Source organism: Choristoneura fumiferana, chromosome Z (genome assembly GCF_025370935.1).
Source record: "Choristoneura fumiferana chromosome Z, NRCan_CFum_1, whole genome shotgun sequence".
Taxonomy (NCBI): Eukaryota; Metazoa; Arthropoda; class Insecta; order Lepidoptera; family Tortricidae; genus Choristoneura; species Choristoneura fumiferana.
Window position 1 is genome coordinate 12,209,836 of NC_133472.1, and position 15,345 is coordinate 12,225,180.

A 15,345-nucleotide genomic window follows, 5' to 3' on the forward strand; every position below is an offset into this window, starting at 1 on the left:
AATATAATAATAAATAATCATTTATTTCTCCTCACAAAAGTACATAGGTACATACAATACAGCAACAATACACACAGGACAGAATAGTTAAACAATATATATATAGTTTTAGAATAAGTAGTACTGGTACTGGTTACTTTGTGAGGGACTGGAGTCTGAACTAGGTAAAACCTGTATTAAGATCTCCAGGCGCCCATTCCGGAACCCACCGATAAGCGCTGACAAGTACAGTCAGATACATTCATACTTCCTCATATCATAAGGTTATAGGAGATTAACAAGTTATGAACAAATCAAATAGTAGCATATACATACTATCATGCAATCTCCGCAATGTTGTCATACGTGCACGCAGGCACGCACGCACTGTGTGTGTGTGTGTGTGTGGTGTGTTGTGTGTGGTGTGTGTGGTGTTATGTGTGTGTATGCGTGTTGGTGAGTGTGGTTGTTAAGTCGAGCTATGAATGTTATCCGGGTTATGTATATATATATATATAATTATGATGTATTGTTATATTGTTCTGCATTATTACATGTGACTATTACATAATATTAAAATTTACATCGTATTGGTATTGGTTGTCAATTTGTCTATACAAATATTAATTTCTCTACTTTTGTACTGATTCCTGGTGTGCAATAAAGAATATTTGTATTGTATTGTATGATACTGTAATGTCCAAATTTCCACTGGTTAATGAATACATAACTAAATAATGAATAAATAAATGTGCCCCCAACCAATTTACAGTGATGGGTAACGTTACTTAGGCGCTGTCAATGAAACAAGATCAAGTCCTCGTCTCCCCGTAGTTAATTCCATCAGCCAATTTGAAATCCTAATTTGCATTCTCTAAGTGTAAGTGTATATATTTTTTCAACTTATTATTTTATTATAGAGCTTTGGACTAAGATAGTGGAAAAGGCGCCGGAGAGTGCCAACGAGAAGTGTTCACCGCACAGACACGGTCCCATTCGCCGCTTATTCGAGATAAGCTCTGGATCAAACTTAAGCTCCCTATGTTTCCTAAGTATAACCTGTCGAATAAATAAACCTCTCACCGTTAGAACTTGACATTCACGGTAAAGATCAATCGTAGGGTACCTAAAAAGTTTTGGTCATGACCTTCAAGATTGCTCGTGAGCTCTTTCGATCCGCAGGAGAAACGTCTTAGCGCACCACCCCACACACCAATGCAATAGGTTAAGAGTGACTGCGCGAGCGCAAAGTAGACAGTTTTTAAAGTCTGGTGTCCAACTACAGATCTTAAATTTAAAAAACAAATAAAGGTTTCCTTATTTTTGCAGCCAAACTATTCAATGTGAAGCTTCCATCGCAGATTACAATCCACGATCACACCCAAGATTTAATATAATCGGCGTGTGAGAGAGACGGACATTTACAATAATCAGACTGGTCAATACAGTTATGGACAACAATCCCATCAAGTTCATTGTTCGGTTGAGTGAGGCTGAAGGAGAGAAGGTTAAGAATTTAGATTTATCTACATTAAGTGTAAGCAGATTTGCCATAAGCCAATGGGATACTTGGCGAAGAGCATCTTCAGCAATGTTTAGCACTAATCCAATTTTCACCATTTATGATCAAAGCAGTGTCATCAGCATACGCTATAATACTACAATTTTGCAACCGAAGTGTACACAGATCATTAATATAAATATTAAACAAAGTCGGCCCAAGACGCTCCCCTGCGGCACCCCGTAATTCAGAGGTAATTCATCATTTTTGTTTGTTCATCAATTACACACTTTGAGATCTACATGTAAGGTAACTTTAAAAATATACCAGGGCAAGCCTCTAATACCAATGGCTTCCATTTTCCTCAGCAAAATGGGGGATAGAAACCTGTCAAATGCCTTGGAAAGATCCAAGAAGACACCTATAGTCTTACGTTTAGATTCAAGGTTTTTAACAATAGTATCCGTAAGCAAAACTACAGCATCCTCCGTGGATCTGCCCCTCCTAAAACCAAACTGTTTGTAGCTATAACGTTGTTGATGATCTAGATAATTGATAAGGCGTTTGTTAAGAATCTTTTCAAAGACCTTAGACATGGTCGTGAGAAACTGAAATGGGGCGATAATTATTCATGTTTGCCTTACTACCACTCTTGTGTTAGGGTGAACCAAAGCCTTTTAAAAAAATGTGGGAAAATTACCCGTGGAAATACTTAGGTTAAAAATAAATGACAGGACAGGACAAGTACATTACGCATTCCTTTAAAATAGCAGCTGATATATACCATCATCACCAAGCGAACAATTGTTCTCAAACCAAGAATCAACTCTTCCACCTCCGAGTCATCAGTATGAAGAATTGCCATAGAATTTAATTTGTATTAGGGTATTAAGATTGTAATTGTTTGAATGTATCAAATAGTCCTATCACGAGCCAATATTAAGTGCTAGAGAGCGACCAGCGTTACAAAAAAATATTAACGGAATTTGCAGAGGAAAGAGGATCTGGGCAAAGGGAAGTAATTCATGTGGGTCGATTTGACTTGGTTTATACTGCAACCTGCTTGATGGCATTCCAGTCTCTTTTGGTTTACCTCGTGCCCTCTCCATCAAGCCCTGTTCATAATTGAGCTTAATTTTTTCAAAGTTGATTACAGAAGTTTCTATAGCGTAAGTACGTGTTTTAAAGCAGAGTTATTAACATCTTTTTAATTTGACATGAAGTTTGTCACGATTTTTAATGCAACGGAGAAGGCCAGGGTAATCCAGGGTTTAAAAATACGCGATCTTCTAGGAGTTGACACTAAGGTAGTGGGGACTTAATAATCGATGACAAAAGTTTGATAAGTATCAGCCGCTAAGTTCGAATCTTGATAGGAATAAGAAATGAAAAGTCAGCTCCGGAGATATCCTCAAACTACAGCCGGCATGTCCACTCTTTAACAGACTGATAGCATTTGGATTTAAATTTATACCTTCAAAAAAGCACAGGCGCATGGTCGGTAATGAGGAGTTAACACCATGACAACTGCCTCCCTATGCCTTTAACATAACATGATCCAAGCAACTTCCATCACGTGTGGGGAGAGTGTGGGGCAGGTAGTAGAGCATGCGATGCAGCAGAAGAAGATACTCATCAGAGCGTGAGTCTGTGGTATTAAGGGAAATATTGATTAATATGTCACCGATAACACTACACACACACGAAATGAGGACAGCTTCGAAAGAATTCTGTCCAGACTGGATACAAAAATCATTTATACAATGTTTAGAGGAGACCGGTAACGGCTATTATCGCTATGTCCTCCCTTATTTTCCAAAATAAGAGAGTTGCTCATCACCACAGCTCCCGTTTCCTCAATAGACACAGATAGGTCAGTTTGGCATAAAATACTACGCCGTCATTTGATAACTATGTTTTGATTAAATGCTTGGTAACCTGGTAAACTTGGAACATAATGCCGCTGAATTTAAGCAACATTCGGAAAGGGAAATTACGTTGCACATAAATCGATTCACTTAAAAGAATTAGTAAGCCATTAAAATTACAGTTTATACCCTAATATTGAGTTGAAGAACCTTAAATAACTGCTCAGAGGCTCCAAAAAGTTACTACATTCCTCAGGGTCACACATACTTGATTTGGACGGGGAGATAGAGTCATCGATTTTCATCTAAAATAGTGAAGTGATTAGCCATTTTACCCGTGTCAAATGAGTAGCAAGTGGTAACTGGCATGGAAACTGATTTCAACCTTATTAACTGATGATTTGAGTTTTAGATACTGACAAGCTCAGTGACACAGACGCAAAAAATAAGTGTAACAAGCAGCACGGCAGGTTTCAAATGTTTATATTTTTGCAAGTTCAATGATACGCGGCTTTTTTTGATTATAATTCCGTAGTAGTATACGTGTTAGTTGGAATAGAGTGTGTAATGTGAAATTGTATGAATGTTTCAATGTATGTGCATGTGTAAGTCTGGTAAGAGTGTAGATAAATGTATTAAATAATAACTAGCAACCCGCCCCGGCTTAAGCCTTACGTATACAATACTACATTAGACATTAACAAAAAACGGCAAAAAACACGTTTGCTTTATGGGAGCCCCTCCCTTAGATATTTATTTTATTTTAAGTTAATTATTTATTTATAAAGTGAATGAATATACAAATAAATATTCTATGAATATTTCAAGCAACTACCTGTTGCCGTTATTGACATCGAGTAAAAAACAGAAAAAAAACACGTTTCTTGTATGAGAGCCCCCGTTAAATACTTATTTTATTCTGTTTTTAGTAATTGTTGTTATAGCGCTATAACAACAATTACTAAAAACAGAATAAAATAAGTGGTAATTTTCACAGATGATGTATTTCTGTTGCCGCGCGGCATCATCATCTGTGAAAATTTCAACTGTCTAGCTATCTCGGTTCATAAGATACAGCCTAGTGACAGACAGACGGACGGACAGTCAAGTCTTAGTAACAGGGTCCCGTTTTTAGGGTTCCGGAGCCAAAATGGCAAAAACGGAACCCTTATAGTTTCGTCAAGTCCGTCTGTCTGTCTGTCTGTCTGTCCGTCCGTCCGTATGTCACAGGCATTTTACTCGAAAACTACAAGATAGATGTCTTGTCAAAGCCGCCATTTAGTTTTGTAGTTAAATTTTAACTTAAGTGTTAATTCCATACACGAAACAGAAATTGAAAAAAAATGTTTTTAACTCTTTATCAACGTGTGGCACATAGTTCGACAGTTCTTTAGAAAAGATAGTAAAGTTTCTCAAAAACCTTTTTGATTAAGTGAAGATTTCCGGAAATAATCGCTCCCAACCCAAAGTAGCAAAAATTGTGTCCCCCCCCCCTCTATCTTGTAAACCGTTTGTCTAAAAAATATGCAAAAAATATGGAAAGGTAACGCGAAACTTGGTTTCAACATGATCGGATATACCGTTTTTTGAGTTATTGCCGAAAAACTGCGCTTCTCAACAAAAGGACGTAAGTGTCGTGAAGATACGCTCTTCTTTAATAGATATTAAGACTGTAGTAAGTGTTTTAATACGTAGTTTATTTTTATTATAATATACTTAACACAACACAAGATACAATAATATGATAGGAAACAAAATTAATAAAAACAACATAAATATACCTAACTATAAAAAGAAAACACCATCTAGGAGGCCCTCCTGCGGCATAGACCCCAACACACTGGCGGCATTACCTCTCTGTACAGTTAGAGAAATTGTGTTTTAATTGTGTTATAACGCACATAATATTAGTTGTTTTTTTTTTCGTAATGGCTACGGAACCCTAAATCTTGGGCGTGTCCGACACGCTCTTGGCCGTTTTTTTTTTACTCTTTGGGCACTAAAAAGATCTCGAATCAAGGGCACTTCACCCACATTTTTGAAAGAAAGAAAGAAAGATTCTATTTCCTCTATTTCCCAAAAACTGCACCCGAACCCGACCCGCGCGACGCGCGTAGCCGGGGCGCGTCAACGTAGAGTACGAGTAAATGCATTTCTTGGTTAGATTGATATTTTTAAATTCGTAATATCTTTTGAATGGAATGTCCGATTTGAATAATTCAAAAAGTGATCTACAGGTATTGAAACTGTCTTGAATATAAAATTATTTATTTGGATAAGGATTAATACAAAGGTAACTAGATAACAAGGTCTGATTTTAGTCGGCATTTCTGTCAACTTTTATAATGTAAAAAAGTAATTAAAGTGACATATCTACAATGGTTGGTATCGCGAAGTTTTTTGTAGCTATATTGATATATTCTTAAATATCGTAAGCATATTTTTGTTCCATCATCAATAGTTACCACAGCGCATGCGATGAAAGATGTTTTATGGCAACTTTTTTTACACTTTGAGTTACATTATTGAAGTTTTAGTACGGATCCCTATTTTTTTCTGGTAACAAATATAGCCTATGGCACTTTGGAATAATTTAAAATTCTGATAGTGAAAGAATTTTTAAAATCGGTCTAGTAGTTTTGACTTAATTCGTAACAAACATCCAAAAATACAAATCTTGGTATCGCGAAGTTTTTTTGTAGCTATATTGATATATTCTTTAATATCGTAAGCATATTTTTGTTCCATCATCAATAGTTTCCACAGCGCATGCGATAAAAGATGTTTTATGGCAACTTTTTTTACACTTTGAGTTACATTATTGAAGTTTTAGTACGGATCCCTATTTTTTTCTGGTAATAAATATAGCCTATGGCACTTTGGAATAATTTAGCATTCTGATAGTGAAAGAATTTTTAAAATCGGTCTAGTAGTTTTTGACTTAATTCGTAACAAACATCCAAAAATACAAATCTTTCCTCTTTATAATATTAGTATACTTAGATAGCATAACAATGTGCAAGTTACAGCTACTGAAAATGACGTAGGTAATTAAAATACATAGTTTATACTACTTATACTCTGATTACAGTACCTTCGTTGTAGCATGGTGCGAGTGATAGCTGTCAATATCACAAGACAGTGTCGCAACTTGAGTCGATAAAACGAATAATTTAAAATCTTAATCATAATTAATGTCATCATTTATCCGATTATTACGCTAATTTTGATGAGAATATTAGTAAAATTCAAGGTTGGAATATTATTTGACACTTAAGTAAAGCTAAACTAGTCCTAGCTAGTCCTTACTTCTTTCTGTAAAAAAGGTTGCCTGGAAGAGATCGCTCTTAAGCGATAAGGCCGCCTATTGCTCACCTTGTAATTTTAATAATTTGTTTTCTGTATCGCTTACTATGTCTGGTGTACAATAAAGAGTCTTTGTATTGTATTGTATTGTATTGTAAACTGAGTTTGCAAGAATATTCGTTACTTGGCAATTAATAAGTACCGATATAACTCAAGATCCATTAGGACTCATCACTAAACGAGTCTCTGGTATTACGTTACATGCATATTACGTTTCTTCACTTAACTTTGAATTTAATTCATTGATTATAAAAATCTGATAGCTCAAAATTTATTTCGTATAACATAGTTCTTTATGTTCCTATATTTTACGCCAGTCATATTCTGGCTACAACTAAAATATACTTCCATATATTTACACCGCAGCAACTTTTTTTGAGTAAAACAAAACGTGCATCAAGTGTCACCCACACTATGCTAGAATGAAAGTACTGTAGTTATGTTTTATTTGACGAACCTGCCTACAAAGTAATAGGTACGTACGACCCGCCAGATGCGCGACATCCCTAAGAGTCAAGTCCGTCAGACGATGCAGCCGGGTACTTACAGCTTCATACCTAACATACGGAGTGCGACCGTCCTGGTTATAGTTGTATTTATTTCCGAATACTTATATCCCTTATTATTGTTACAGGTGGAACAACGGTTAAAGAGATTACAAAAGAAAGAAGAAGAACGAAACTTGAGAGCCTATGAACGAGAAAAAGAGAAAGAAAGAAAGAACGTTTTTAATTTCATTAACAAAACCTTAGGTGATAAGCCTGACGATGGAGAGCCATCGGCAATCTCACCTACGGTAGAAATAAAACAATCCACTAGTAAAGACTTAAATATCAAACAATTCAAAATAAACGAGGATACAAAAAAGGTTGAGAAGGACATTATCAAATTGAATAGTTCCTTGAGCAGACATTCTGCAGGATCAGAGGGCTACAGGCGTATTCAATCTCAGATAATAGAAAAAAATAAGGAATTAAACAATCTTAAAAAAATGGAACAACAAATAGCCAAGGAACAAACTCATCGGAAAGATAAACAGAAAATGACAGTATTTTAACGATGTTCTTCAATTAGTACTGAAATCGAATGGAATTAATATATGTAATGTTAGCGTAATTTTACCACTATTGAAATCAATAAATTACTCGTAATTCAAAAGTTCATTCCGCTTTCATCATTTTATTACCCTATTATCACATGATTATCACCTATTATCAACTCTATTGTTCAATAGATAAACCAAACAAAGACGTGGGGTTCGGAATGAGACACTTTTATAATGATATTTCATAGGATAAAATTTCGAAATAACCAACCGGGCTTAGAGTCATGAAATTTGGTATGTAGGTAGCTGGACCTGTGGAATAACACATAGGCTAATTTTTTATCCCGCTATTCCCACGGGATAGGGATAAAATCTTGAAATTTCAACCGTTGAGTCTTGAAATTTTGGACAGTTGTTCTTATATTGATTCTTATTGATTATTATTCTTATATATCTTGATTTTCTTAAGCTTTCATTTATTAAGATTTGTTGCCTTAAGTAGTAAGGTAAAACAATTTTGTTTGTTACTTAATATGTAAACTGTGTAGGTTATTTTATTAAACTGCTTTGTAACTTTCGCATAAACTACTTTAAGAACTATTATTAGTTATTAGCTATTATTTTAGACTTTGTAACAACTTGTATGAAAGAGCGAATCCCTCCTAATACAAGTGCTTCACTTAAAAGGAGGATTCAACACTAGTTTTTAAAACAAAAGTTGAAAATAAATATTTTTTTTTTTTTATATAACCTCAATACAGACCATGGTATAAATTTTGGATTTCCCAGGGGAATTTTGTAAAATCCCGGAATTTAAATTGTAAAGAACTACCAGATCAAATAGTTTAAATAGGGTAACTTGCTAATTTTATAATAGGCTACTTGGTAAATCCATACTGCATGGTCGGTGTCTTTTGAGTTCAGAAAACTTAGAGCCAACAGAGTTCGAGTAGCCATCATCATCATCATGTGTGTATTGACTGGTGATTGCTATCATCGAAACTTAAAAATTAAACTTACTTATCCTTGTGCTCCAGAACTTGGGGTTCCAAATAATCTCATCGCTCTACTACGCACGCTGTATGGCTCAAGCTAGGGAGTCGTAAAAGTCGATAAAACAACCCCAAAACCCTTTAAATTTCAACAAGGAGTTACGCCAGGGATGCATTCTATCGCCCATCCTGGTCAACGCCTATGGTGAGCACATCATGCGACGTACCTGCGAGAATTGGGAGGGAGGCATTACAGTTGGTGGCGTGAAAATCACCAACCTGCGCTACGCCCATGACACTACTCTTCTTGTAGCAAATTAGTCGAAAATGGCTGCACTGCTAGACCGAATGGAGCGGGTTAGCGGGGAAATGGGGCTTCCCGTAAACAGGTCCAAAACCAGGATCATGGCGGTGGACAGATCTGGGAGCTTGGAACTCACCGGCGCGTTGGGCCTGGAAATAGTGGACAATTTTATATACCTGGGTCCTAACATCAGTAGCGATGGTTCATGCGAGAAGGAAGTGCGCAGGAGAATCGGCATGGCTAAGAGTCTCAGCTTGGAAAAGTCTGGAGATCGCAACATTTCCGTAAAAACCAAAACCAAACTGTTGCGGACGCTAGTTTTCTTTATCTTTTCGTATGGCGCTGAGACTTGGACACTAAAAGCTGCAGACTGCAAACGTATAGACGCTTACAGATGCCCCGTATCCCCTGGACAGCATTTCGGACTAACACCTCCCTCCATGGCCCAATTGCATAACATAACATAATTGCTTCTAAATTGTTATGCAATTGCGAGAACTAAAAGTCTCCTCGGAACTGTCATCCGAATGTCTGCGCAGGGTTCTTGAATACTTCGGCCACATTGCAACGAAAGACGGTGACAACCTCGAGTAGCTAATTGTGACCGGTAAAGTGGACGGGAAGAAGCCTCGTGGTCGCAGCCCAATGCGTTGGTCTGACCAGATTCGCACCGCTCTTAACTCTACAGTTCACAACGCCCTCCACACCGCCAGAGACAGAAAAAGTTCGTGTGAGAGGAAGTGACGCAGAAGGAAGGTCACGACCCTCATTACTGAGGAATACGACACAAGGAAGAGGATACTTATGATGCAAGGAGCCTTCAAGTGTTAATGGTACAAGATGACAGTTAAATCTTATCCCACATTTATGCCTGGCCCACTCTTCATACAATTACCTATTACTGTAGTATACATTTGAGGCACATTTGAGGGCCAGATTTTTTGCCGCACAGTATATGAGGCTTTAGATATTTATTTTTGCAGCGGCGTTATTTACTGGTAATAAAAGTCTGTAGTGATTACAAATTCCTCTATTTACATAATAATTAGTTTAAAATAAGCGTACATGGCATAAAATTATATTTAATTAATATATAAAACATTTCCATTTTTATAAATTAGATATTTGTACTATCAAATAATGTTACAAAGTACTGATACATGTTATGGGTAGTGTGACTAGCAAATAACATTTGCCGAATTATATAAAATTTTAATATTTGTAGTGACAGTGGGTCAAAAGTTTAAAACTTAACTTTATAATCATACATTGTAATAACTAGATTAGGTTTGGAAATGACGCTTCGAAAGCTTGATGTTGAGATAGTCAAATTACAAGCATTAGGAATTTTAATTTCAATTAGATATTATTCGTATTGGAACCTAAGAATATAATAATCTAAGTGTAACAAAAATGAGTATAAGGTGTTACCTTAATTAATTAAATATCGCCTATTTTTTTTATTTTCCACATGAAAATTACAACATTGATTTTGCTACGTGAGCAAGATAATTTGTACTTTTATTTCCGCTTTTCTAAATGATTTCCATGTGATGCGATGAGATGTGATGTGATCCGTAAGCACAATGCCAGATACCCTTTAGATCTACCGCGAGGCCATGCTACGCCACATATTCGATAACGTAGTGACATGTGCGTTTGTCATGATACATAAGATTCGTACTCGCAACGGCGTACTGCTACCCAGACCCTTCTGCTTAACAAACAGTCCTACATTATCCACTAAACTAAGCTTATGCATTGAAAATTCAAAATAATATATTTTTCTAAGCAAATTAATCACAGAGATTTGTTGTATCCTTGTAACCTCACTACATCTTTTAATACCATCACCATTCATACTCGCTCAAATGTTCTTAGTAGAATTGCATTAAAAATTTAGTGCCTATACATAAGGTAATTACGAAGTATAATACAATAGACTGGGCCTAAATTAAAGAGAGACAATATTTGTACTAAACTAACGCTTTGTATTTTGTAATTAATAAGTACACACAGAATGAGACTCTCGGTCGCGCGGACAACGTCATTGATGACGGTTGCATTTGTGATTTTGATTTACATTATTTGTGATAAAGGTTGCTTATGTAGCGCGAATATTGAACTTATTAATTGACAACACAACTTTGACACGACTAACAATCGATAATTGAATTATAAATAAGGACACCACAACACATGAGATTCCAATTCTTTAACATAGTAAATAAACATCATCACTGTAATAAAATAATAATTACATTAAGTTCAACTTAAAAAATTACCTGTAATGATTTTGAATTCCAGGCAGGCTTCCTGTATTCTTAATTACCATATAAACAAAATAACCGACAGTCATATATATATTTCGGTATCCATAGCCGCAAGTGTCATTAGTGACACAGACTAGTACTGTTAATATAATAGGTAGCCGATGATAGTAATGACACTGGCGCTACGTCCAAACTGGTATACATAATGTGTAAAGAACTAGTTCCCTCAGAACACCAGTAACAGTGCAACAGGCGATTGCAAACAAGGTCGTGTGGGAATTTATTCTGTGACGCAAATGTTTCAGACGTGTATTGACATATACTGATGTCTAAGCTATCCACTCACGCGTACAATCTCCTGTTGTAGTATCAACGTTCAAGTCACCCGTATTAATACCCTTGCTGCCAGATATGATTCTGTAGTTGGCTACATGCGAGAGAAATCATATCTTTTGTCACAACAATAGGTTTTTGTTGGTCTCCGCGGGGCGGAGCCGCGGCGGCGCTATGTGGCCGTCCGCAGCCGGGAGACGACGCAGGCCATCGCCTCGTCCACGTTGTCGAAGACGGGGATGCCCGCGCGGCGCGCCAGGTCCGACAGGTAATGCCGCCCTCTGTTGTAGTCCTTCACGGCTACTTCACTGTACTGTTGAACAAATAATAACTATTGTAATTACCCATTTTTATTTACAATTAGGCTTTGCTAGCGTAAACAAATAGATCAGGCGTTTGGTTTGAAATTTTGGAATTTCTCTAAAGTCTCATGAAAAGTTTCGAAAATTACATTGCGATCTGCATCTACGTTGCATGCTAAACACCCGTACAAAAATTCATATCGCTAGTCTTAGCTTCCCTATTCCGTGGAAATGTCGGAAAAAGAAGTAGCTTCGTATTATTCCAGATACCAGCTATCTATACTTCGTTCCTACGGCAGGCGAAAAAACGGACATTGACGTTTAGTGCTTACCACAGTGATACCAACCTGTTTTGGTGAGATTCAAAAATTATCTATGTGCATAAATGGGAAAATATAATTTAAATTTTATTGATTATAAATAACAGCAAGTTTTATATAAAATAATCATTTAACATAAAATCAACTTTAATCAATCAAATTTAATTATACTTATCCGTTGCTTAGTACCCATAACACAAGCTTAGCTAAGCTTACTTTGGGACTAGGTCAATTGGTGTGAATTGTCCCGCGATATTTATTTATTTATTTTATTATTTATTAATGACATCAACATTCTAGTTATTCGTACATAAGTACGAGGGTCAAACTGATAGTTTTTAGAAATTCAAAAACTGAGCAACCTAGCAGTGCCGTAGCATGGGTATCAGCCGCCCGGGGCGGAAGAAAATATTGCCGCCCTCTTATTTAGGGTACTCATTCTAATCGGTCCGAATCGTAGATGCGACATTTTTTGTTATGGAATTTTCATCTTATGGTATGGAATTTTCAGCCACTGCTGGGCAGACCTTCGCTCATTGTCCATATTTTCGCCTGCCGTAGGAATGAAGTATACACGCATACTTTATTACCCATAACCGCAATAAAGACATTTTTTTTGATTTTTTTGATTCAGACGCATATCAAACTCCGTTCTAAAGGTGCGGCCACATGCAGACGCTCGTCGCTCGTTTGCAGCGATAAATCTGGTCACGTGACCCCATTTTGAATGTGCTTTTGAATTTCCCGCGACTCAAAAAAAGTAGCGACAAGTCGCAGCATCGAGCAGCAGCCTCAAGATGGCTGCTTGCAGGAAAGATCTTGGCCTTGGAAGCTGATTTCTTAATATCATTAGGTAGCAGTCGTGGCAGTGGTACTAATAAAAGAATTGGAGTGAATGAAAAAAAATAACAGTGTTTTTGCCGAAATTGGACAGGTTTTTTTTTTCAGCGATAAAGCTCAACATTGTCGGCTTTATCGCTATATGTCACGTGACCAGATTTGACACTGGAAATGAGCGTCGAGCGACTTGCATGTGATCTTAATGCGAAATAGTAACAAAAACAACCACGTACACCCACACGCCCGCACACTAACTTTCTTATTTACAATAATAAAAGAATTTGTTTACTGTTAACATTTTGGGTTGTACCCAACAGCAGAAATTTTTAAGCCGACCCATTTTAATTGTTCCCGTGACTATGTAACATTTTTAACGGTTTTCAGAAAAAAAGAGGAGGTTATCAATTCGATTTTATTTTTTATAAGTTCGAATGATTTACCGGATACGAGTTGGCCGGGTCCATGGGCTGCACGACGAGCACGGTCTTGGAGGGCTGCAGGCCTATGTGGTGCGCGGCCAAGACCATGGTCGCGAAGCACGGCGCCTCCGAGCTTATGGAGAACACAAGCACGCTGGAACTCAGCAGCTGGTCCTCGTCGTACGTGCCTGGGGAGAAAGCACAGTTTCAATAGGGAATATTACGCAAAACTGCACAGCAGCAACACTAGCACGAACCATAAACAAAACGTCAATGACAACGACACAACGTCCGTTCTCTTTATAGTTTGTCGCCATGACGGATCATGAAATATTTATTAGTAACAAAATAACATGATAATTTGAATCGATAGTAACGATAGAGCTATATTTCCAAAAAAATATTTAATTATAATATGATGTTCGGGCATCCTACGGACTTTAAGACATTCAAAAAACTGTTTAGAGTTTGTGCTAGTGGTGCATTCTGACGGCAAAACATTGCAGTAATGTTTGCGAAATATTCAACTTTAAAGTGCAAATTTTCATTGAAATCGAGCCCCCCCCCCTCCAAATTCTTAACTGTTGGGTGGAAAAATTTGAAAAAAATCAGAATATATCAAATTTACAAGGAAAAATTTTAATTAAAAAAAAATTATTAATGAGGGGTTAAGATTGGTTGCGAATTATTAGTAGCTTAAGAGTAAATAGCAGCCTAAGGTATAAAATATACCTAAACTTGGAAGATTAGGAACACAACATGAAAATCCTTAGAAAAACATTTTAGTTTTTTTGTAATGGCTACGGAACCCTATCCTGGGCGTCTACGACACGCTCTGGGCCGGTTTTTTTATTTTTAGTTGTTGTCATACTACATAATATGTATTCCTACTTTCAAGACAATCTGACCACTAATATTAGTTTCAATTCGAATGGCAAGATTTGATTAGATACCGACAGGTACACAGAAACTGGGACAGGTGAAACTAAATAAAAGCTTGTAAAAAAATCATGCCAAATAAGCGAAATAAATATAAATATTTTTTTATTAAACGTATGTATAGTCCATATCCACCAGCACCAATATCTGACACAACAAGCGTGCATAAATATCTGATACAACTCTATTTCTAGGGCCGGAAGGACGTGTCAGATAATTTTGCACGCTCCGCTGTGGCAGATATTAATGCTGGTGACTGTACATACGGGAAAAAAACATAACCCTCCTTTTGGAACGAAGACGAGTAAAAATGTAGCATAGCTTTAAAAATGTCGAAGATGATAATCTGGCCCCAAATGTATGCAGTAATAGGTACTATGTAGTTTTGTATGAAGAGTGTACAATGTTCAACCAGTGTTGGACAATGCAAGTTGTAACATGTTTAGATGTATTTAAGCGGCTTTCGCACACTGACACACCCAAATGTAGTACTACTGTTGTCATACATAATGGTGTAGCAAATATGAGTCATAGCTAACTTTTCGCGCAATCCGTCGATTTTCCTTGTAACTCAGCGACGTTGTCGAACGATCCTTGCCATTAATTAATTATTGGTATTACGTCATGACTTTCTGGACTAAGCGGTTTTGCGTGACTCAAAAATTACACTCGACATGGAATTTTTGAATGAGACTATTCAAATTGCACGTATTAAATACGTGGAAGATGTTATTAATAAGTAAGGGCATTTTATATACTCCACTTAATACAAATAAATCAGCTTTTCCTGCAATATTGATTTTAATAGCTCAATTGTTCTAAGTTGTTGCCTCTAAGTTGTTGGCTCTAAGTGTTCTAACTATA

At 36.7% G+C, this 15,345-nt stretch overlaps 2 protein-coding genes across 10 annotated transcripts in view; one reads left to right on the top strand and one right to left on the bottom strand.

Annotated features, from left to right (window-relative positions):
* Positions 1-7,877, top strand: part of LOC141427478 (zinc finger CCCH-type with G patch domain-containing protein) — a gene marked incomplete in the record, with an annotated part of 24,954 nt that extends 17,077 nt beyond the window's left edge. Inside the window, 1 exon segment of the mRNA XM_074086981.1 lies at positions 7,349-7,877. Coding sequence (XP_073943082.1) covers positions 7,349-7,771 — 423 coding nt within the window.
* Positions 7,878-10,070: 2,193 nt separating this feature from the next.
* Positions 10,071-15,345, bottom strand: part of raw (NDT-like domain-containing protein raw) — a 100,743-nt gene continuing 95,468 nt past the window's right edge. For all 9 annotated transcript variants that reach the window (XM_074086963.1, XM_074086971.1, XM_074086936.1 and 6 more), the window contains 2 exons: positions 13,564-13,730; positions 10,071-11,974 (listed from right to left, as the gene is read on the bottom strand). In XM_074086963.1, coding sequence (XP_073943064.1) covers positions 11,834-11,974; positions 13,564-13,730 — 308 coding nt within the window. In that variant the 3' untranslated portion in view covers positions 10,071-11,833. The remainder of the gene's footprint in view (positions 11,975-13,563; positions 13,731-15,345) is intronic.